The sequence below is a fragment of the Haliaeetus leucocephalus genome, unplaced genomic scaffold (assembly GCF_000737465.1).
Source record: "Haliaeetus leucocephalus isolate CR32 unplaced genomic scaffold, Haliaeetus_leucocephalus-4.0 Scaffold158, whole genome shotgun sequence".
In the NCBI taxonomy this organism is placed as follows: Eukaryota; Metazoa; Chordata; class Aves; order Accipitriformes; family Accipitridae; genus Haliaeetus; species Haliaeetus leucocephalus.
The window spans coordinates 769,651-794,074 of record NW_010972594.1 but is presented as its reverse complement, the minus strand read 5'-3'; the positions used below and the strand labels follow the sequence as shown (position 1 = coordinate 794,074).

The following is a 24,424-nucleotide window of genomic DNA, read 5'->3' as shown; positions in this document are numbered from 1 at the left end:
CTGCACAGGAAGCTATAGATATGCACAGGGCTGCATAGATAAGATAGCAAGAATTTGACTAAAAGATGAGTAAGATGGAAGCAAAGGTAATTTATTCACTATGGCTTCACATTACTGGGCGTGTCAACGACATACTTTGACACGTTAGTGGCTGGTGGCAGATGAGTGCTTCCACAAAAAACACTGTTGGGTCATCCAGAAATATGACATCCCTTTCAAGGAATTCATAAAGGCTTAAAATTGCTTTTGGACAGGGTTTTGTTTTCTTGAATTCTCAGCTTTTCTTTTTCTTATGTAGGTAAACTGGATCAGAAGTGTTGTATTTTAGACACCATTAGGTTTCAAGTCCTTTTTACAGAGGTCTTTCTTAATTGTTCTGTCACAGTAAAAAAGAAATAGCCAGGTAACTATCTATTGGGATGTCACAGTGTGATTAAGCTGTTCACCAATTCAGTAAGAACTGTGTCTGGCTACATGCTGGCTCATCTAAGAGGTTTTTTTTACTTTGTTTCTTTCTTTAAGCCTGTCCTAGTGGGAGATAATGTGAGCCTTCTGCACATCACTACAAGCCTTATCAATTGATGAGAGCTTTGGTTAAATGCTGGTGTCCATCTTGAGACAAGACCTCTGCATAGAAACCAGTTCATGTTTACATGTGACTTCTATGATGATGATGCCCAGCCACTCTCTGTTCCTGCTTTTTTATGTTTGAGTGATGAACTCTTGCAGTGATAGTGAAGGAACATAAATGAAAATGACAAAATGTTCTCCTCTGTGTCTCTGGTACCTTGTAGCCGTAAACACTACATGTGTTTCTCCATTGGTTGCTGTTACCTACAAAGTTTTTTTTGAGACCACTGGCCATATATTAACAAATGGTGAAATACATATGCAGATCACATATCACAGTTAATCTTGTAAAATCTTTCTGCAAATTTGCAAGGTCATCTTGACTGCACAGTAACAGTTCTGTATGCATTTAAATGACAACCTGTCCTTGAATTGTAAATTAACACATATGATTATATCAAATTATCAAGCTTACTACGCTTTAGAATTTTTTCATTTCATAAACCTATGTGGTCATTTTGATTCTGACAGTTGATATTGTTTGCTGTTAGCAATTACACTAGATGTATTTGCAGAGTGCTGAAATACTAAGCAGTGAATGGCTAGAATCTACTTATTGACCAGACTGATCAATACATTTCCAGTTCACTGCTGCAAGGATGGAATTTCTTCTTAAGCTTTTTCATCAGTATTGACACACAGATTTCTCTTCACTTTGCTTCCAGATTATTCTTTGTTGTTTAAAATCTGTCGGAAGAATCAGAATGCAAATAATGCAGTTTATTTAGGTTGCAGTTTTGAACCTTTCTAAAAGTATCCAGTTATAATTTGTAGTTTACGAATTATGTACCTTTTTAATGTTTTACTTTACAGAGAGCTGCTATTGAGCATTGTATTGGGTTTGTGTGGTGGGGTTTTGGTAGTGGGGGAGGGGCTACAGGGATGGCTCCTGTGAGAAGCTGCCAGAAGCTTCCCCAGCTCTGAGTCGGACCCGCCTCTGGCCAAGGCCGAGCCCATCAGCGACAGTGGTAGTGCCTCTGGGAGAACAGATTTGAGAAGGGGAACCTGCAGTGGGGGAGGAGAGTGGAATGTGAGAGGAACACCTCTGCAGATACTGAGGTCAGTGAGGAAGGAGGTGGAGGATGTGCGCCAGAGGAGGGGATGCCCCTGCAGCCCTGGTGAGACAGCAGGCTGGCCCCCCCCCCAGCCCATGGAGGGGAGCCGGGGAGCAGATGCTCACCTGCAGCCTGGGGAGGAGCCCACGCCAGAGCAGGTGGATGCCCCCAAAGATGTCCGTGACTCCATGGGAAAGCCCATGCTGGAGCAGTCTGTGCCTGAAGGACTGCAGCCCATGGACAGGCCCCACGCTGGAGCAGTCTGTGCCTGAAGGACTGCAGCCCATGGACAGGACCCACGCTGGAGCAGTTCTTGGAGGACTGTCTCCTGTGGGAGGGACCCCACGCTGGAGCAGGGGACAAGTGAGGAGTCCTCCCCTGAGGAGGAAGGAGTGGCAGAGACAAGGTGTGATGAACTGACCCCAACCCCTATTCCTCGTCCTCCTGTGCTGCTCAGGATGGGAGGAGGTCGAGGAAACTGGGACTGGAGTTGAGCTGGGAAGAAGGGCGGGGTGGGGGGAAGGTGTTTTAAGGTTTTGTTTTACTCCTCCTTGTCCTACTCTGATTTGATTGGTAACAAATTAAATTGATTTTGTTTGTTTTTTCTCCCCAAGTTGAGTCTGGTTTTTGCCTGTGACTGTAACTGATGAGTGATCCCTCCCTGTTCTTGTCTTGACGCATGAGCTTTTCATGAGGTTTTTCACTGCAGGGGAGGAGTGAGTTAGCTGCTATGTGGTGCTTTGTTGCCAGCTGGACTTAAACCCAGTGTTTTCTCCCTAATAGCTAGCCTTTAATCTCTTTGAAGGATCTCCCTCATTCTCCCTTTGGATGACAGAATTGGTTTGTAAAAGAGCTATTCTCTAGTTAGGAAAGTAAAGTGTTGAAATTTTTCTCCATTCTTGCCCCCTAAATCTAATTCTAGTTTATTGGGTAGCTAGTGCCTTGTGAAGCTGCTTTGAGGTAGCAACAGCTTAGAAGTTCATGTATGACCCACCTCTCCGTTGGCTTTGAAGGGTGGGGGGAACATGGCACCATCTTTTCTCTTCCTAGTCTAGTTTTGGAGGTAAACTTGATTTTCTGTCTCCAAGCCTGAGATTGGGGGGGGCGGGAGGGGGGTGGGGGAAATATGGATGAGAATTTTTAATCATCCCAAGAAAGCATGTAGGTACATGTTTATATTTACATGTGTTTCTATGTGTATGTATATAAACCTTTTTTAAAAAAGTCTCCCGTAGATTTGCAAGGACTAGTTTCACAAACAGGACAATTTAATCTTAGGCCACTGAATCCAGTCTCTTGCCTCTGGTTGTAGGCAATTTGGTAATCAACAATTTATTTGTAAGTGGGTACAGTAATTGATCTTCTCCCACACAATGTAAGCTACAAGCCTCTTTCCATTTCCTCCAGTGAACGCAAGAATTAAGGCCAAAACTCTTAAAGATAACCTGGCAAAACTTTAATTGTTTTCATGGTTTGGCTTGTATAAATATCTAACAGAGTGCCAGAAGATAGTCCTAGCTTCAGATCATCTGAAAGGTTTAATCAAAGTTGCTTGCATGGTTGCTGGTGACTGCAGTGTTACAAAGTATATCAAGTGTTTTTTTATGGAACAAACTTATTTTACTTATGTCAAAGAAAAATTTAGGTACTAATTAAAAATTTAATTTAGTTTACATGCTACTAGGTTACTTGTAGAAAATTGGTAAGTAAAACCAGTGACTTTGTTAAATAAGACATTTTTAAATAAGACCTTTTTCTTTTCTAAGTAGAAGTACTGATTATTTTCAGTATGAAAGCTCCGTTTTGAATCCAATGTTTATAATTTCATTAACTATATTAAAGTGGAGTGGTTTTGTTTGTTTTTCAGTAGGCAATCTGTGGGTTCTTTTCAAAGGAACTGTGATTGTTTTATTTTCTGCTGTTTGGTGGTGAGTGATAATGTAACTTAGAATGAGTTACCGACCTTTTGATGAATGAGAAAAATGTTGAGGACTTCTGTGCAATATGGAGGCCTGGTGGGGAAAAACATAACTGTATCAAGAAACTATTTGGATTATACTAAAACTTCATAAAATGAGAACCTGATGCTGCTAGTGATATTCCCACTTTTGAGGAAGTGGTGAGGATGGGAAAAATTGTTGCCCCAAGTTCTGATGCTTTATTCTTATGACAGTGCAAGACTTACATAGTCGTAGAATGGTTTATGTTGGAAGGGACCTTTAAAGATGATCTAGTCCAAGCCCCCTGTCATGGGCAGGGACACCGTCCGCCAGATTGTGTTGCTCAAAATCCCATCCAACCTGACATTGAATCTTTCCAGGGATGGGGCATCTACAGCTTCTCTGGCAACCTGTTCCAGTGTCTCACCATCCTCATCATAAAAAATTTCTTCCTTATATCTAATCTAAATCTACTGTCTTTTTTAGTTTATAACCACTATTCCTTCTCCATCTTTCTTGTTAGTCCTGTTTAAGTATTGAAAGGGTTCGGTAAGATCTCCCTGGAGCTCTTCTCCAGGCTGAACAACGCCAACTCTCACAGCCTTTTTTTCCATAGGAGAGGTGTTCCACCCCTCTGATCACTTTTGTGGTCCTCCTCTGGACCTGCTCAGACAGGTCCATGTCTGTGTTGTACTGGGAGCCCCAGAGCTGGATGCAGTACTCCAGGTGGGGTCTCATGAGAATAAATTAGAGGGTGCAAATCACCTTCCTCACCCTTACTGGCCACCCTTCTTTTGATGTAGCCCAGGATACGGTTGGCTTTCTGGGCTGCAACTGCACATTGCCAGCTCATGTCCAATTTTTCATCCACCGGTATCTGCAAGTCCTTCTCTGCAGGGATGCTCTCGCTCCATTTGTCACTCAGTCTGTATTGATACTGGTGATTGCCCTGATCTAGGTGCAGGACCTTGCACTTGTCCGTGTTGAACTTCATGAGGTTCACATGTGCCCACTCCCCAAGGTTGTCAAGGTCCCCGTGGAAGGCATCGCTTCCCTCTAGCAAATCAACTGCACTGCTCAGCTTGGTGTTATCTGCAAACTTGCTGAGGGTGCACTCACTACCACTGTCTATCATTAGGAATGACTGTAACCTCTCTTGCAGCTCAGTAAGGCTTCTCTGCACATTGTGTTTCTAATGACAGGACTTGGGACTACAATAGACCTTCGGCTGATGTCGGGGTGATTATTTTGGTAGTTTGGGAAATTCTTCAATGTACAAATTTGCCTTACTCTTCTTGGCAGCGTGCTGCTCCGTGAGGACTTATCTGAGTGGCTGTATTGTTGTGGAAGCCTGTAGAAACTTTGAGGGGGTAGCAATTGCTCTGGACGCTATTTGTTTAGCTGTTTGGCATGCTAATGTTAGTTTGTCTTAAAACCCCACTAAACTATAAAAACAATGGAAGAACCATCCACGCTTGGAAAAAAAGAGAAGGAAAAATCTAATCAATATAAATTTATATAAACTTCTTGCTGTTTGTATGTGGAATGGAATTATGAGAATAAAAGAGTAAGTGACGTAGTTAGAGAATTAGGGAAAGCAAGTATTAGTCTGAGATGTAAGGAAAAAGTTTCTTCAGGCATTTTGCAAGGGACAAAATTATTCATGGCATTTTTGGGTCAGGCTGATGTTTAGGTTCTTAGTGTGACAAATTTATTTGACTATCTGCTCTTTTTAATGCAGAGGGTTTCTCTTGACGCTACAGATCTATGGATTTTAAGATCTGTATGGATCTGTACATTTGTACAGATCATGTATGTCTGTAGTTAACAGATCTGTAAATAACAACAACTTGGGTATGACAGTTCAGTGGTTTTTTCCTTAAAGCTATTGTGGCTGGTACTGAAATCAAAATGTATTTTATAAAGTGACTCCAACTTTAATGGTGTTAAACGTTGAGCCAGAATTTCACAGAAATAGGAAGTTGACTATTCCAGCATATCAGAACTGTAGATGTGCTCCTTTTAACATCAAGCATCACTTCAGAATGCAGGACGTCCATTATGCATGACCTAAGCAAACTCCATTTTTGTAAATCTGTATTTCAGAGTAGCTTTAGGCAACATTGCCTTGTGATAGCACTCTCAGGCTCTCTGCCTGAAGTCTTTAACATATGTTTGGCTTGTTTTGGCTCTTCTTCGTAAGTCTTTTACACTTGCTTTTATATAGATATCTTGAGATAAAATACTCTTAATTTTGTCTTAATGCAAGTTAGGGGTGGCTGATACCACTGATGGAATAAAACTTAAAAATACGAATTCAAGCTGACCATACTGCAACTTCTTTTGAAGTATTTTATGTTAGCATTTAGTAGTTCTTCTGTTCCTCATTTCTCTGCATTGGGTGTTCAGCTTGTGTAGCTTTAGTGTTCTGAATTAACTTTTTATAATGTAGCATGTTCTCATGGTAGGGAAGTCCACAAAAGTACCCCGAACCAATGTTGATTCCGTTTCTGAGAATGTGAACTCTGCAGACTCTTTTAAGTGTTTACCTAATTTAATGTGGAAAGAATGTTGATAATAGATCTAATTAAAAAAAAAAAAGTGCTCATATCCACCTGTACTCTCAGTAGTTTATCAGGACTAATGTGTCAATAATGAATTTTGGTTTTATTATTGTCAACGTCTGCTTTATGATTTTTGCTAGATGTCATTTTTCTGTTATCGAAAGGGACTATGGACGTGAGCTTCAAATTTATCTACAAGGAGGATTAAAAGTAGAATCAACAATTTGCATCTCATTCTTGTTTGTTCTATAGCTTGTTTCTTCTTTGTGTGTGTTTATGTACATATAAATATAAACTGCTTTAGATTGCAGCTTCTTACGGAAAGGTGATTTGTATCTTTGAGCCAGTTAGCCTCTTGAAGCAGAACAGCAGTCATCGTAATGTAAGTAATTCATCACTCCTTAATTCATTTACTCAGTTAAAAAGCCTGACTAATTCTTCTGGTTTTCTTGAAAGTTGAAGATTTCTTTGATGTCATATTTTAATGCTAGAATAAAATTGAGACATAAGGTGGTCCTTGAGAAGTGAAAATGGTAGGAGGGCAGAGACATGTTATTAAAAATGGTTTAAAAAAAAAAAAAAAAGGTTTTACTATAATGCTTCATGTTACTGATTTATCTAACCCTACAATTCATAACTGAAATATTCCAGAACCCAAAAAGTTGTGCGCATCCCTGTTCTCCAAAAAGTATAGCCATTGTAATGGGAATTTCTTTTTGAACCATCCTGTGCAGCCTTAACGTCCTGATGTGTTTTACAATTCTTATTTTGACTTTGGTTTATGAAAACTGCATGCTCTTAGTCAAATCTGTAATAGTTCCAAAAAGCCTATGGCTTTTTTAGAATATCTGACTGAATGCTTATGCTTCAGTGCTATGATAGTGAATAAGAACAATGTTTATTCTCTTGATAGCATGGCTTAGTTTCAGTGACAGTGGTTTAATGAATCGGCAGCCAGAATCTTAATTTCTGGCTAATAATATGATTAACAGCAAGCTCTTTAACCACGCTGCTTACATGGAGAGGATTACTCTTATAATTAGAAGCATTAGAGTCTAATTAAAGTCAGTTTGACGACATGAGAGGTTTGACAGCAATTGCTCAAGAAGCTTCCGTCGTCTTCTTCAGGGGTTTGGTCTCTCCATTTGTATTAATGAGTTGTTTATATGGCCATATAGTGGATTTCCTTCTTTATACTAACCAGCTCACTTATATGTTTCCTTATATGTAAACCAGTGGTATTTTATATATTAATTAAATAGCTGGTATTGAATATGTGTATATATATATAATAATTTATACCACTGGAAAGCAGTGGAATAAAGTAATGATGAAATATGACTTCCTATGCTCATATGAGCTTTTTAGAAGTACTGCTCTCTTTTTTGATCATTGGAGATGTTGAATCCATCCTGAATGTTTTTCTCTGCTGGTAAACAGTACACTTAATTTGAAACTTCAAAGTTAGTGTGGTAACTGTAAGCAGTAGAGGAAGCAGTCTCCACCCATGATTTGCTTTCAAATATTTATAATTGAAGAAATATTCTGTTACTTCATTCTTGCAGTTAACCTCTATGCAATAATTTCCAGCATATCTAGGTTGTTGCAAGATTGTCTGTCTTCTATTTACTAGAATGTTCAGGAAAAAAAAAAAAGAAAAAAACAGCTTCAGAAATATTTCATTTAAATCCTTATCTGCAGTTACTTCATGCTGTTTTCTACCAAACTTTTCAAAGATTTAGTTGTTATATTTTAACTTTCACACCTATTGGTTTGATATTTTTGGAGGGGGGATGATTACTTTAAAAATGTCTGTCTTTGTGAATTAAGAGCCAACAGGTTTTTTTTTCTTAATATTTTCCAGTAATGATTTCAGTTTCTTTTATAATTCAAAGCATCAAAACTTTGTAACCTATTCTGAAAACAGACCAGATAAGTGTTCTGTGAATTTAACCCTCAGCTTGTTCCAGTGAAGTAATGATGCAAAATTGGAAGATAATTGACTGTCCTGTTGTATATTAAAAAAAAGGGGGGGGAGGGGGAGTGTCATAAGTGTTATCTTGACCTTATTGAAATCCTTTAATTCAGCAATACTACTGATACCAAACAACAGATGCATCTAGTGTATTTCATTTTTATATATCTCTTCTGTTTTCCAAAAAGAAAATCAGACTTCCCTTTCAAAATATCTCAGATTCTAATGATGATTTTATGTACTGAATTTTTTGCAAACTATATTTTTAAAATAACAAGTTCGAAACTTCTATTTGTATGGTCAGATTAATGGAAAGCTATTTTGCTTAAAAATCAGAATGAATCAATTTTTATTAGATAAGCAGTAATTTTGTTTACACACATCCTTCATAAAAGTTGGAGTGTGCAATGAAGATGTACTATTTCTATTATAAAATGGGAAGGGAGGGGAAGGAAGCATTTTCATGTTAATGTTTATGAATACTTAAAATTTCAGACATTACATTATCAATGGCAGAAGAATGCTCAAATCTTACTGGAAGCCATAGCACATAATCTAACGTGGGATCCCACAGGTAAGAATAGAATAAAAGAAGCGCCTATCTATTTTGATACCACAACTAATTTTTTGTTTAAATTTCACTGTTCTTTGAGGACAAGGAAAAGACTTTTGTTTTGTCCTAGCATATTAGACAGCACTGAAGTGGAGTGAAATATACTTTTTGTCACTTGTTACAGTACAACCAAAATATTAGGTGCATCTGTATGGTCTTACTCAATTATCCTAATCTCAGCAGTATCTAATGTTTAAAAACATGGCTTAAATGGTAAGTATTTGTTGTGAAAAAGGTATGTCTACAGTAGCTCTAGGTGTTTCTTTTAGAGAATAATCACCTTGCAAATTTGATTAATTTTCACAATTTGAACTGTAGATACCTAAATCAAAATGTCTTATATATGAGAGTATCTTCTTGCAAGATTGACCCAATCTGTATCTGTGTAGGGGAATGTGTAAAAGGCACGCTGCTATTATAATAACTTTGCTGTAGAAAAAGTGTTAAGATAATACCTGGAATATTTTGTTCTGCAGTTTCAGCTTTGCAAAACTGTTTTTTTCTCTCACTTCATAGAAATCTATAGTTTGCTGCTTGTTTTGTAGTTATATTGTTATAAATATTTGTTTTAGGCACTCGCCTTTTGACTGGTTCCAGTTGTCTTCAGCTTTGGTCCAATGTTCCTTTGGAAAACCCTTCTGACAATGACAATACTGAAAGAACAGATGTTGGACTTGGAGAATGGAAATGTATCTGGCAATGCAAGTAAGAAACTCGTTTAAAGACAAGTAATTCCTTTTCTCTTGCTGATTTGTAGCTTTCAGATGAAATACTTGGTGTAGTTCAGTGAAATCCTGTGTGCTGTTACATACCAATAAAATTTATAAAGTGATAAACTTGAATCATATTTCCCTTGAATATGTGATATTTCTTTCTTCCTACAAGATCAGGTGTAACTGGGTTTAGGGCAGTTCATGTTCTTAGGCAGTTCTTCAATTATATCGAACACTAGTAGAATACTGAGGGAAGGCTGCTGTTGAGACTTTCCCAGTAGACTTGTACAAGAAGTAAGATATGTATATTACATATTTGAAAATTATTGTGCTTGCAGGACTGTTTAAAATAAACTTCCTTCTATGTCCAATGTACTCTACCTTTCTTTCCTTCTCACACACCTCCCCCCTTTCACATACCTTTTAGTTTTTTCTGTGTTTATTCTGGATATTTAGAACACTCATGCAAAGATGGATACATTTTCTTTTACTGCATCTCTGAATGCTCTTCATGTATTCATGTTGATTTTAGTCTTTGTGTATTGGTACATTCAGAAGAGTTTTAGTTTAGTACTTCAGTTTGTAAGACAACTTAAAGCACTGTCCTTCCTGCCATAGGAAGAGTTTTCTAATACATCAAGTGCACTGTTCACTTGGGACCAGTAAACCATATGGCAGTCTCCTTAAAGAAGTCTCCTGAAGTGGCTGGCTGGAGATACCCACCTGAAATCATTCTTTATGAAGCAGTTAGCATTGGTTGGGTAGTTCCCTGGATATACCTGAAAAAATCCTTTTTTAAACCCTTCAGTTGTTCCTTTTTCTGTGTACTCTCTAACTTTTATCAAGGATGTGTTTAAAATCCCAAGACCATCCAAATGACAAGTGAAAAACTTTCCTTTGAATACAAGAAGTTGAGGACTTACTCGATTTATTGGGACACCTTTGGACCCTCATCTCTCAGCCTAATAAGAGGAGGAGTCAGCCTGTAGACACTAGGCTGTGGGTATGGTTTTAGAATATGGGGTTGTGGTAACAGTAGTCAAGATCATACAGATACTGCTTTTCCTCTGTCCCTTCATAATATGTTTTCCATTTGTATCATAAACCTTGCAGAAGTCTTCATAGCTCTGCACCTGTTTGCCTCTTTAAACTCTTTTGTGGAGGACAGAGAGCTTAGAGTTGTGTACTTTGAACTAGTAGGTTCTGGAATGGGGTCAACAGAACTTGCTTTGCCAGTTCACCTTTCATGCCTGTGTCTCTTCTGGCATTGGTACTTCAGTTAGATTTAGAATAGGCTTTTCTTAAGGAGAAGTTTCCAAGATAGCTATCTTGCAGTACTATCCTTTGCCAGAATAGTTTTTCATGTCCAAAGGGCACATTCCCAAATGTCTTCATATTGGCCATACTAGGAGTGTTGCTTAAACCTGGGTGGAAATTTACTTTCTTTGATGCATGGCTTTTTTAATTGACTTTCTGTTGTTACTGCACACACTAAATGCATCATGCTTTTGTTGATCTGATGGCTAACTGAATTATTCCTGAAAGGCCTTACAACTTGTTATATATGTCTAATAAATTCAAGATGAAAATGTACGCTGTACTTGTGCTGCACAATTAAATTCTTCTATTTTCTTTTTGCCACTAATAAGCCTGTCACTTAGGCAATAGCTTGGTGCTTCAAAACCTGCAAAAGCAGCTCATTTATTTGTATTTACAATGAAAGTAAAACACAACAAAAATGAACCACATATTTAGATTTAGATTATTTTGGTGTGGCATCTTTTACCAGCGTGACCATTACTGTAAAAACTAGTTTCAGATACTTCTTAACTACATAACTCTTTTTACCCCTTTTTGTTTTCTTGAGTTACAACTGTAGGAAGTATGAGAAATGGAGGTGTCTTTCAGATAAGCTGGAAGATAATATGGGACAGCAGAAATCAATTTGAAATCCAAATGATTGTAAAGTGGAAGTAGAGCATTTCTGCATACAGTTTAATCTGTTTGCAGCTGGTTTTCTCTTACGGTATTTTGGAATATTGGATATTGTAGCACCCTCAGCTACAGCTTTTTGGTTTTCAGTTTTTCCCGTGTGAACGCAGCCATGGGTTGCACGCAAGTTTACCTCCTAGTCCTTCTGGACTTTGTTAAAGCTTAAGTTGTTTCACACAATACAATGGACACTTGCATATAGGAGTTAAATCACTTTTGTGAGTTCAAGGGGAAAAACTGTTTAGAGTTCTTAAAAGGTTCTTAAAACTTATTTTCTATTTTTAATTGTCTGTTTCATAGAACTGCTTCTCAAGTTTGTTTAATGAAATTCTCACCAGATGGGGAGTTTTTTGCTACTGCTGGAAAGGTAAGTGTTTTTTTCTAGTTGTTTTATACTAATTCAGATAAGCTATTAAAGTAAACAAACAAAACCAAACCACACATTTAAAAAAAAAACTTTTTAATTTTTAAAAATTTTTTTGCATAGTATTTCCAGTAATCCCTCTATGCATCTTTAAATTTTAGTAAATAGGAATTTGTGAAAAAGGTAGTTTGGGGGACACGCACACCCAACAAATACTCACTGCTTACAGTTTTAAAATACCTATTTTCAATCAGTGCCAAATTATAAGACATTAGAAAGAGAAGAGTTTCAGGGAATTGGGGAGATCTGTGGATGAGCTTACTGCTGGATATTCTTCTAGTGAGGAAATATATTCAGTATTTCACTATTATCATGACACCATTAATCAACAATATCTCTTTTAACTTTTTGTGTAAACTTATCTGTATGCCTGTTTGTGTACATAGAAGAGAATTCACATTCTCCTCCACAAGTATTTTTGCACATAGTTTATGTCAGTGTTTGTGGCTAATTTTACGGATTAGTTCTGTGTGCCCAGCATTGAGTGGTTTATCAGCAAAAGCAATAAAACCGCTTGGCAAAATAAACAAACAAAAAAAAAAGGCAAAATGTCACTGTCATATCTTTTCACTTCCTGAAACACTTATCTTTTATTTATACTACAAAACTTGTTGTTCTGGTTTTGTAAGAGAATAATATCCAAATAAGTCAAAGCAGAAAAAAAAATCAAGATAATGTAGAGGATCCAGTGAAAAAGTGTGACAAATCCATATGAGAATTTATATTACTTCTAAGGGATTTTAAGGGAGTAGTTGTTTTCTGCAAATAATATTGTTGTCTTTGAGGGGAGAGTCACATTGACATTGGTCAGAAAGGTCCAGTAAGAATGTCCAGACCCATCTTGTGAGAATTTATGGAACTGTCAGAGTAGATAATGGAGGAAAAAAAAAATGTTTTCAGACTACTGTTTTTAAAAAAAGAAACAGAAAACTTAAAAGTATAAGCAGTTTTAACACAGATTAACAGATGCAAGTAGGCATCAAATTTGTGCTACCAACAAAAGAATTTAGCAGAGACTGCAGAATTATTAAAAAGGAAACAAAATGACAGCATGTAAGGTTAATTGAGATGACGCAATTGCTGAGATTAATGAAACCCTGGTTTAAGTGTCACAGAATCCAGAAATCCAGAGCAGTATTATCCTGACAGAACGAATTTCAGACTTAAGAATGAAAGACAGTTGTACAGTTTGGTCTACTCTGTCTTGGAAGAATGAATGAAAAATTAGTATGTACACATAACAGTTGGTTACAACAGTGTTTGATTTAGTAGTAGTATGTGGAACTTTGCTGTTGCTGTTTGGATTATAATGCTTGAAGCACAAAGATTCAAGAACGGTGCAGTCTGCAAATAAGTCTTGCTTTTAAAAGATAGTTGTCATGCACATTTTTGTGATTCAGTTGTACGCATCAAGATCAGATGAGTGACAGACATTTTGCTTAGTTGTGGGTGTTTGCTTTTTCCTCTAAAGCTTGCTGTTTCAGATCATTGTGCTTGCTCGGAAGACTAACTTTTAAGGCATTTGCTATCTTTAAGGAAAAGACAAAGGTGTAACAAATCTGTAAAATAATCTAGATTTCTTTTTCTAGGTAAACTACATTCCAGTTGACTAGTTTCCAACACGTGAAGTGAAATACTAGACTTTCTTCATGATAAACTGTACTCTGTATAATAACAAACCAACAAGTTTTCATGCTCCATGCCTGTTTTGCTTATTTGGGATGTCATATTACTTGTTGTATGTTCTGTGATGTCTTTAGCCATTTAGTGGCTGAAAGGAGAGTTATTGCACTCATGTTTAAGATAACTATTACCTATAAAATTGTTCAAGTACAGGTTTAAAAAAAAAAAAGTATTTTGTTGTTTTTGGCCATACATACTATATGTATTTTACTTTTTTATGGGTAGGAGGTAATATTTATTTTAAAAGTCAAGTTTTAACGGATTCTAATGTTATAATATGATTGAATTGTGGAAAAATAAATTAATCTGCAAATAGGTTCCCTAGGGGTAATATCCTTGCAGTTTTTGACTGGAATGTCTTTATATCCTGCTGTGTTATGTTATAAACTCATGCAAAGCACAATTACTAAGTAGGAATAAGTAGGTAAAATTACTAAGTAGGAAAATTAATAATGGATTTCTTACCATAAGTGAATAAGTTAATTACCTGCCTGCAGAATCTTTAAAAATGCATCTTTGTTTCTGTGTCTTTTTTCTTTGTTTAATTTTTTATGACAGAAGATGCTGGTCAGTAAAACGCCTCCACTTCCCCCCAGTAGGGTCTTGTTAAGCACACCAAGGTGAATACAATATTTCAGTACCATTCATATTTAATAGTTGATCATCAACTGCAAATCTAGATCCAGATTAATTTATCTGGTTCTTAAAGGCATAAGGACAAGGACATTAGGAACATGATTTTTTCAATTTATTTATGTGTATATCTAAGAAAAGCAGGCTGAGCAGTACTGAGCTTGATTTTTGAGATGTCATCGTTGACCTTTGTTTGTATTCCTAACACTTAAATTTGTGAGTAGGGTTGGGGCTTTTCTGTCAAAGCACAATTAGTTGTATTAACATTTGAATACCAGCTCAAGCCAGTACAGCTTGCATTTTCAGTACAGCTTGCATTTTTTGTTAAAAACTGGCAGCTAAACAGAAGGAGCAAAATTAAATACAAGTTAGTAATGGCAAGAGAGATTAAAAGGAGGCTCTGCTACTGTGTTTTCTTTAAGATCAGGTTTTGAAGTTCTATTTACTGAACTGGTTTTCTGTCATCAGAAAAGTATTTTACTTAACAGAAAAATGAAAACCCAGAGATGTATGAAGTGCATCATATTCTTATGCAAAGTAGTCTTATTTACTGGTTTTTTTTTCTTTCTCCAGGATGATTGTCTTGTGAAAGTGTGGTACAATACAGACAGTTGGCGATCAGCCATAACACCACCTGGTGCAAGTTCAGAAAAACAAGAAGTTGATTTTTCATTTGTTTATTTGGCTCATCCTCGATCAGTAAATGCATTTTCATGGAGGAAGACCAGTAAATTCATGCCACGGTCAGTAGTTCTAATAACCTGAGGATTGTAAAGTGGCCCAAAAACCCCAAACTGCATAGTCTTCCCAGCTGTGCGGTCAACAGTCACACAAGTGATACAGTTTACTTCAGTAAATGATTGAGTTTGCACACCTTGTATATTGTTTGTGTGTGTTCATGTAATTCCTTCACATTGAAGTTCTTGAGGGAATGGTAAACACCCTATTACCTGGGAAGGAACTGGGAAGATAGAAAGGGATACCACAGACTGGCTTAGAGATTGGACTAAATATAAAATCAGCTCTTGCAAAATTATCTCTCTTTGCATCCTTTTATTGCACTCTTAAATGACCATTCATGCATTTGATCCCAGTTTGTTCCGCTTTCTGTCCTAATGGAATCAGAGCACTTCAAAAGTCCTGTCACTTTGTTATCTTTCTCAAACATTCAAATATTTCTGTGTGTTTTGAATTTATTTCTCTATCTAGTACAAAACTAGACCTCTGTCAGAAACAGTATCTGGAAATTGAATTAAAATGATCATTTGGAATTGATATTCTGAGTTTGATTTTTTGTGTGTGTGTTCTGATGATTCCTAGATGAACTGTCCCTATTTTTCACCAGTAAATGCAATCTCAAACTGAAGTACTGTTAGCAATTTTGTGCCCTGTAACCATCTTTTTGCTATATTATTCCAAATAGTAGCCACTTGAATTCTGCATACCTTTGTGTGTTTGAGCAAGTTTGAGCAGTCTTTTATACCAATCTTTAAGTAGAAATCTCTTCATAATGCCATTACTGTAGTCCTTAAATCAGTTTTGAAAATCAGTGTACTCTGTGATGCCTAAGGGAGCTTGCTGCTGGACAGTCCAGTCATGATCCATATAGTTTTCGAGTCTTAGCTAAAACTAAATTGTGAACTTACATGAAGTGGAAACCTGATGATCTGCATAGTTGTTTTTTTTTTTCCTCAATGCCTAGTTCAGGTTAATTGGATTGTTTTGATAAATATGTAGCACAAATTGCATTTGGAAAAATAGTATTAAGAAAACTTTGTGGTTTTAAATTGGCTGTTGTATTCCTGGTATTACCTTGGTTTCTCTGTTTTGGATATATAATTTTGTGTGTGCTATATAGCAGTAGGATCTGGGGAATTGAGAACAGGTATCCAAAGTACGATTAGCTTTTTATGTGAAGGACTTTAAAAACAAAACCCTAAATTTTGCTTTTCCAGCTATGACTAATTCTGTAAATTGAAATCCGTGATTAGTTGTTGCACAGTTGTGTAATGAAGTTTGAGGTAATTTATTTTTCAGATACTTGAATAAATATGAAAGCCTTTCATACATAATTTGTTTTCCTAAGAATGTATTGTTGAATTTTTCTTTCGTTAGTATCTTTAAGTTAGTTGGTGCAATTCTGAAAACTGATAATGCAAAACTTGCTCTATTTTGATGCTATGTGATGGTAAGCAGCTTCTTCACACCTTAAATTTTCTTTCATTAGTGGTGCTGTCTGCAATGTACTCCTGACTTGCTGTAAGGATAATGTTTGTCGTCTCTGGGCAGAGACTTTGTTACCCAATGACAGTCTGTTGTATGGTGGAGGATACAACAATTGGAGTGAAGCAGTGAACTTCACAAATAACTTCAAGAGAAATACTTCAAGTAAGGAGAAAGTGCAAAATGCTTTAGAGGTAAGAAGTGAAATTGAACAGTGAGAATAAACACATGTACACACATGTAATTTTAGACAGGATTGTAATTAGTAACTTGTATCATAAGCTGAAATCCTTTATACCATAGACATGCATAAAATGTTATAAAAGAGTGAATTTATTTGAAATCTTCCTTAGGAAGGCTAAGCTGGTAGCTGTCCTACTGAGCTTTCACATTAGAACACACACTGTTCTTACATCGCTACTGCCTGTTTTGCGCTGGTGACTGAAGCTAAGTGCTTTGCAGTATCTAGCTCAAAGAGCTAGGAACAGCATGGAGCACATACCGTATGTAGGTTATGTGAAACGCACTCATGATGCTGCCTTAAAATGTATGGTAGGGGCTCACTTGTTACCTCTGAAGTTATGGGATGTTCTCTGGCTTCTGCAACTGGAAAAACAGCGATGGTATGGAGGGAGGAAAGATAGCCTTTGTTGCCTTTGTGCTGTAGTCTTCAAGTAGAACAGACTGCTTGTAAGCTGTATCTCTAAGGCAAATGATCCTTACCAGTTAGTGTTTTCTAACCAAAGGGAAGCAGGGGGAGGGTGAAGCATTAGTGTTCTCCTACAAAGCTGTGTAGAGGGTATGTGGGCATTGTGCTTTTATCATAATGGAGTGATGTATTTAGCATGCTCATGGTGCTTTCTTAGCACATGTGGCATAGATGAAAAGTGTGACAGGCTGAAAGGCATAACACAGCAAAGAAAAAATATTCAAAGGGGGAAGGAAGCTGGACACAGTCCTCTGTTCTTGTGGAAAATACAAGGCAACATTAGAGATCAGAAGTAACAATTACATAAAAATTGAGAGAAAACTATTTTCCATGAGGATGCTGTGGTAAGATGGAAAGGATAGCAAGTGAAAAGATGTGCCAAGAATGTAATACCATTCTTAATACAAACTGTGTATCTTCTTGTATCTTTTGGTGCCCACATAGATATCTGCAGCACAATGGAGTTGAACTGTGCAGTATGTGGAGTGAGGCTTTTTAATACTGGTATAGTCAGTCTTAAACATTGAACGTTATTTTTCCCATGGAAACATATATTTGCATAAAGGGAGGAAGAGCTTAAAACTCACTAGGCTCTTATGGTGGGAGTGGAAGTACTGATCTAATCAGTTCCAAACCACTGATCCAGTTTTCCAGTCTCTGAAATAAGGTTATTCAGATTTGCTGCTTTCTTTGTTCAGAATCTTGAATAAGCATGGTATACATTTATGAAACACAATAGTATTTTCTGTTTAAGTATAAAAACTGTATTAACATTGTCTGCAGACTGAAATAGGAAGTAGTTACTATGTTAAGGTACTGTATGGACCTTCATAAATGAATATGAAGGCACCAGTATCTCTCTACTGCAGACACAACCTGAACAGTGTAATTTTTGCAAGAAACTCCACTGATGTTTTAAAGTAGCTTTTAAACTGAAAAATCTCATTCACTAGTATCTAGAAAACCACTTACAGATGAAAGCTGCTTTTTCTTTTTGGAAGGAATTAAAATGATACCTTATTCTTTATGCAGTTAAACCTGAGGCACTTTAGACGAGGAAGGAGGAGGTCAGGTGCTGTTGTAGCACATACTGGGTATTCTCCACATCAGCAAGATCCCCACGAAGTTCACAGGAACACTCCTCCTCATGCAAATGCACTTTGTCACTTTCATATTGCAGCCAGTATCAATCCAGCCACAGGTAAGAATTGTGGTAAATCCTTGCTACAGGGTGAGCTACAATTTCTGTTAGGTCTGTGTTGTCTGTGTAAGTTTAACTGGCTCGGATTTATTTGTACGGTATTTACATGATCATGCAAAATGCATGCTGGTTACATTTGATACATGAAAGAACCTTCTACAGTAATGAAATGATTTGAATACATTTTCTCTACAGTAATCCTGTCTTTCATTTTTGGTCATCTTTTAACCAAGATTCACAGTGGTCTGAGATGCAGAAGGCTAAGTATTTGTAACTGGAGTTACAAATTTACTGGGAATTGTGTATGATATTGGGAGCACACTGATAAATTAAAAATTTTCCAGCTGCTTAAAATGAGTACCTGACACTAAGTGTCTGAAGTAACCACACATCCCTGTACTTCTCTTCTGTCTCTAAACCAAGCAAAACATGCCTTCATCTTGTGTTCCATAAGCTTTACTATTCTCTTGCTCGCAAGCAATATGTTGATAGACATTAAGGAAAATCCCTTATAGTTGTGAGTATTTCTGTCTTCATAATCATTTGTGTATGCTGAAAATTAAGTGCATGACTGCTCATTGAAAAACTGAATAGAAGTGCAATATTGAATGGCCTTTCATTAAGGTTTTACTGCTATGATGTGATTTCCTGTGTGTAGACTTAATGAACAAACTTATTTTGTAATCCTTTTCTTAAACTAGTTAAGCTCTGTCTTATAAGGAGTATTTTTAAATTGCTTTTTGTTCCTTAACACTTTCTCCTGTAAGATTAGACTTAGTCTTCACCTTTTTTAGTATTGGTTCATGTTTCTTTTAACAGATATGACTAGAATCACATCAGCCTACCACAAGGGAACTTCTTGCAGTTTTGTGGGGTATCATTAATGCTATCCTGTTTCTACAGGAAATGTCTCCAGTCATTACATACATTAATATCTAATGTCATAAAGGAAAAATTCTCTAAAGCTTCTTGGAGATTTGTGGTTCTCTTCTCTGCATTTCTGCATCTTCAAATGCTCAAGGAGCTAGCTAACTTTTTCATGTGGCTAGCATGTAATACTTGACTATCTTTTTTTTTATACCTACTGTTAATGCACTTCTTTTCTTGTTTGTTTATACATAATAACTAAACTTTAATTTTGTTTTTAATAGTCTTTGCAATATAAATGTGCCCAACAGCCAACTCACAGAATGAGACTAAAAATAATTTTGGAAAAGAATGGTAAAATATTTTCCTAGGTGTCAAACCCTTGTCTTTGGCCTTTTTGATCTTGTATTGCGTCTATGTTATCTGTATTAATATTATCTATCTTGATACTGTCTTTTGGATCACTTGGTCTTTAACTCAATAGATTGGAGGATAACGGGTTGTTCTTTAATGCAGAACCTCTGTCCAAAGTAACTTTCACATCTTAAAGCTTAATTTGAAAAAGTACCTGTTCTCCCTCAGTCAAGTCCTTAAGTACATCAGTCTAACCAGATGCTCTAAATAGTCCTTTTAGTTTGCCCTTTTGAAATTAAATTTAATCTGAAAACCTAATTGTATTTCCTTTCATTTAATTTAAACCGAATCGTTTTATGATCTCTCACTTGAAAATTTGCCCTTATTACAACATTTGGAGTACTTGATAAAAACTAAGGCCAAAGCAGCTTTATCTGTCATTCACTTCACTTTTTGAAGAAGAATAATGCTGTCATATATAAGAATAAATGTCTTTTAAATTTTTATTTTATTTGTGTTCTGTTGTTAATTTTGAAACTCATTTTCTTAAAGCAACAAAATCCTTCAGACCTTTTATACTAGGGTCTTACTTAAACTGGTATTTAGCCTGGGTGGAGTTCAGTGAAAGGAATAAGCAGTGGTTGTTAGAACAAAATTGTCTTTAGGCAAAGCCAGAAGAAGTTATTGAACCCAAAAACCTTAGAAGTTTTCTGGAAAGAGTGAATGTGATTTATGAAGCAAATAGAAATTCACTAAGGATTTTGTGCAGAGCTGGGCATCAGTTAGAAGTTGCTAGTTTTGAGGTAGGAGAATGGGTAAGAAAACTGATTTCTTTAGCAATCTTTTGATATATACTCAAAGTAGTTAAATTTATAATCTGAAACATCATCTTTCTATTTCACCTTCTTATTCACGTTTACTGTAGCTTTGTCTTCCAAAGAGAGGGCAACAGAATTCTTCCCTCCAAGTTCTGTTTTTGCCAAATATATTACGGTATTTTTGAGACTGGCATTAGTTGGCCTCTTTAGGAAGATGGACTGTATTAAATATTCCATGCTCCTCTGCCACTTTCCCCTGCTGTGTCTCCTCCCCACAACAAAATTACTGGTAGTCCTGGTGGTCCTGTGTGCTCTCAGTTACCATTTTCTTAGGCTAGACTGGAGGGTGAATAATTCAAAGCCATCATTGGCTTTGAAAATAAAACCAGAATTGGAGTAAGAAGTATTTTGTCTCCAGGGCATGGAATTTAAGTGATGCTACATAAATAAGGAGCAGAAGGAGATCAGAATATATATGGAGACTTCAAGGTGGGAATTAAATGCAGGTTGAGCTTTAAGCATGTTGCTGTATGGCTCATTTGAGGAAATTGCAGTAAATCACCTAGCTGCTTTTTAGCCACTCTTGATTTAGATGGCAGCAGTCTGATACTTGCTTCTGTCACATACTTTGTGATTATTGCTTTATTTTTCATGGCCATCTGGGACACCAAGTAGCATCACAGGGCAATGTGAAACAATAACGGAATCTATAGGAATCAGAAATCCTGGCTTGATGTGATGGTGTTACAGAGGTTGTCATCTGGTCACTGTACTAGTTTTTGCTAGTGTAAGCCCTGTCATATGTGGTCCTTCATTACAGTGTGTGCCTACTGCAGCCTCCATTGTGGACTAAGTGTTGGGAAATTATGCTTAAATAACTTGGTTTGTACTGAGCTGTAGTAGCAAAAGACAAGGTAAATTAACCTGTACGGACAGTATTACATCATGAAGATCTGGCAGTGCAGGGCCATACTGTAATCCTAATGCAAGCATACCAAAGAGCCTGTCTGTGGAACATCTCTTGTGGTAGCAGTTGTGCAATTTTATACTGAAAGTAAATGTTGTTGGTGAAATGAATGACAGGTGGCAATACCTTTAGCATATTTTTTTTCATGGTAGGGTTTCTGCTTAAAAACAATTTTTCTGAAATTATTTTTTGACCAAACTACTTGGTTTTCAAAATGTCAACATCTTTTTCTGGTAGATATTCCTCTACTCCCTTCTATCACATCTCTGAGTCTTGGTGAAAATGAAGAAAGAAGTGGACCTTTTGTTGTGCACTGGCTAAACAATAAAGAACTTCATTTTACCTTATCCATGGAAGTATTTTTGCAACAACTTAAAAAGAGTTTTGAACATCATTCTCCTGAGACTAACACTGAGGAATCTAATCAGATGGATGGCAGATCAGAAGAAGGTAGAAGTCTTACAATAGACAAATGGCTTTCATTTTACAAAGTAATTTGTAATGTTCTTTCATGTGAAGTAAGAGGTGGGCAACTTGACATGTAAGGATACAGACAGATTATAGTAGCATTTCTATGCATTTCCTTCCCTTACACTGGAAGTACCTAAGTGACTTTCAGAAATCTGTATCTAGAAATTCTAAATTTGTCCGTAGTTGTTCCAGAGGTTGAGTTATTTATACTGAAAGCTGTATCATTTACTTAGGCTGACCTTGAGGCCTTTGCATGAAAGTGTGTTATTTTAACATTTTTAAGGAAGCAGGTGCAACCTTAGAATTAACTTTCTTTTCTAAATATTAATGTACACCTAATTTAAATAGCTCTATTCTATAACATAATGTAGTAAATTAGTTTAAATGTATACAGTTTGGAGATAACTGCTTTTGTTCTGCCTATGCATGCAAAAATTTATATAAAATGGGGAAAAATGAAAGTATTTGAAATTAAAGTCCAATATAAACTGTTTTGGTTTGTTATTCATTGACTGAGGTCCACTAGAGGATTTCTGGTTAAAATTTTCATAATTTTAAATTTGTGCCTATATGAGTGGCTTATAAAAGGTCTGAAAGGTACTCCAATGCCTGCATAACACTGCTTGCTATACTTCTCCTTTTCAATATAATACATATATATATCTGTGTGTTCTAGAAGTTGATGAAAATGGAGATGAACAAAAAGGAAACCAAGAAAAGAAGGAACTGGGTGATGAGAAAACTGTTCCAAATTCAAGCCTTGTTCCTTTATCTACGGCTATTATTGATCACGAGATCGAAGTACTACTTTCTGAATGGAGTAAAAATGCTGACATGCTATTCAGTATACATCCTATGGATGGTTCACTGCTGATATGGCATGTGGACTGGCTAGATGAATACCAGCCCGGCATGTTTCGCCAGGTGCAGGTACTTTATTTTTTTCTGTATTCTGCTTTGTTATTCAGTGAGAAGTATGATGAGAAAACAACTTTAGTACTTATTCTTTCTCCCTTTCCTAAAATTCCAGGTGTCATTTGTCTCAAGAATTCCTGTGGCATTTCCGACGGGTGATGCAAACTCTCTTTGCAGAAGTATAGTGATGTATGCTTGTACCAAAAATGTTGACTTAGCTATTCAACAAGGCAAACAAAAGCCTCCTAGCCTTACACGATCTTCATCTATGCTAATCTCTTCTGGACACAGTAAATCAACCAACAGTTTAAAACTAAGTATCTTCACACCTAATGTTATGATGATTTCCAAACATGCAGATGGGTCATTGAACCAGTGGCTAGTGAGTTTTGCTGAGGAATCTGCTTTTTCAACTGTACTCAGTATATCACATAAATCCCGATATTGTGGTCACCGTTTTCATCTTAATGACTTGGCTTGCCACTCGGTATTACCACTGCTGCTTACAACCTCACATCACAATGCTCTAATTTCACCAGATGTTGAGAATGCAAAACAGGCAAATGATTCTTTAAAGTCTCAGGAGTCACAAGTAAGACTTCAGAGTAAAGGCAATGCGAATGTAACATCCCAGGATCCCAATGCGGTTTACAGTGAACTTATTCTTTGGAGAGTTGACCCTGTTGGGCCTTTGTCCTTTTCTGGTGGAGTTTCTGAACTTGCTCGGATCAATTCTCTCCATGTGTCAGCTTTTTCTAATGTTGCATGGCTGCCCACACTTATACCCAGCTATTGCCTTGGTGAGTTTAATTTCCTGATTTGTGAAGTGTTCTAGAATAAAAGTGATGTAGCCTAATAATGCTATTAGATTATGTAGGTATACTTGAATGCATTGGAATTAAGTATGGGTCCTTTATTTCACAAATTTCCAAGTTGCTGATACTTGGAAATTGTTTATTTATGTGTGAAGAATTGCTGTGTTCTTCCACCTTTTTTTATGCATTGATATTTTAGGAGCTAATGCAGTAAAGTTCTTGGATGCTAGTGCATACTTCAGAGTGTGTTGAACACTTAAAAGCAAAGGTAGATTTTGCTCTGGTTTGCAAATGGGATTCTCATTTCCTTTCATATACTTTGATTTGGTTGCTGAGTGCAGCATTAAATTTTGTAGTTCTTGCTTGTGAACAGAAATTAACAAGAGAGAATTTTTGTTATGCTATATTGTTTTCTTTCATAACTTCAAAATTGCCTCTTGCAAAAAAAAAAAAGGAAGCAAGCTGGTGTTTGAATACTTGAGCACTTTTTGCATTCTTACTTTTCAGGTGCATACTGTAATTCTCCAAGTGCTTGCTTTGTGGCTAGTGATGGACAGCATTTGAGATTATATCAAGCTGTAATAGACGCTAAGAAACTTTTGTGTGAGCTCTCCAATCCAGAAATTTCCGTAAGTGAAAAGCTGTCTCAAGTTTTTGGAGGTTGGAACTTCATTCAGCAGCACTAGTTTCAGAGTTGTTGGTAACTGACTAATCTGGTTGCTGACAATTTAACAGATTATGGTAGTTTAGCTCTGCTTGTAGAAACAAATATGGTAAAGCTTTTTAGCATTGTAGTCATACTGCATTCCATTTAATCTCAAACTCTGCATATTGAGGCAGGTCAATGTTTGGTTGGGAAATA

The 24,424-nt window shown here is 36.6% G+C and overlaps 1 protein-coding gene across 9 annotated transcripts in view; it reads left to right on the top strand.

Annotated features, from left to right (window-relative positions):
- Window positions 1-24,424, top strand: part of DMXL1 (Dmx-like 1) — an 83,388-nt gene that overhangs the window by 8,175 nt on the left and 50,789 nt on the right. For 8 of the 9 annotated variants that reach the window (XR_774028.1, XR_774030.1, XR_774029.1 and 5 more), the window contains 11 exons: window positions 6,494-6,571; window positions 8,660-8,738; window positions 9,350-9,482; window positions 11,783-11,849; window positions 14,796-14,965; window positions 16,450-16,639; window positions 18,187-18,355; window positions 21,599-21,811; window positions 22,509-22,762; window positions 22,863-23,547; window positions 24,070-24,191. Coding sequence is in view for 5 of the 9 variants with exons in the window: in XM_010562345.1 (XP_010560647.1) it covers window positions 6,494-6,571; window positions 8,660-8,738; window positions 9,350-9,482; window positions 11,783-11,849; window positions 14,796-14,965; window positions 16,450-16,639; window positions 18,187-18,355; window positions 21,599-21,811; window positions 22,509-22,762; window positions 22,863-23,547; window positions 24,070-24,191 (2,160 nt within the window). In the remaining 4 variants the exon portion in view is untranslated. The remainder of the gene's footprint in view (window positions 1-6,493; window positions 6,572-8,659; window positions 8,739-9,349; window positions 9,483-11,782; window positions 11,850-14,795; window positions 14,966-16,449; window positions 16,640-18,186; window positions 18,356-21,598; window positions 21,812-22,508; window positions 22,763-22,862; window positions 23,548-24,069; window positions 24,192-24,424) is intronic. The other variant, XM_010562342.1, reaches the window with a different exon arrangement.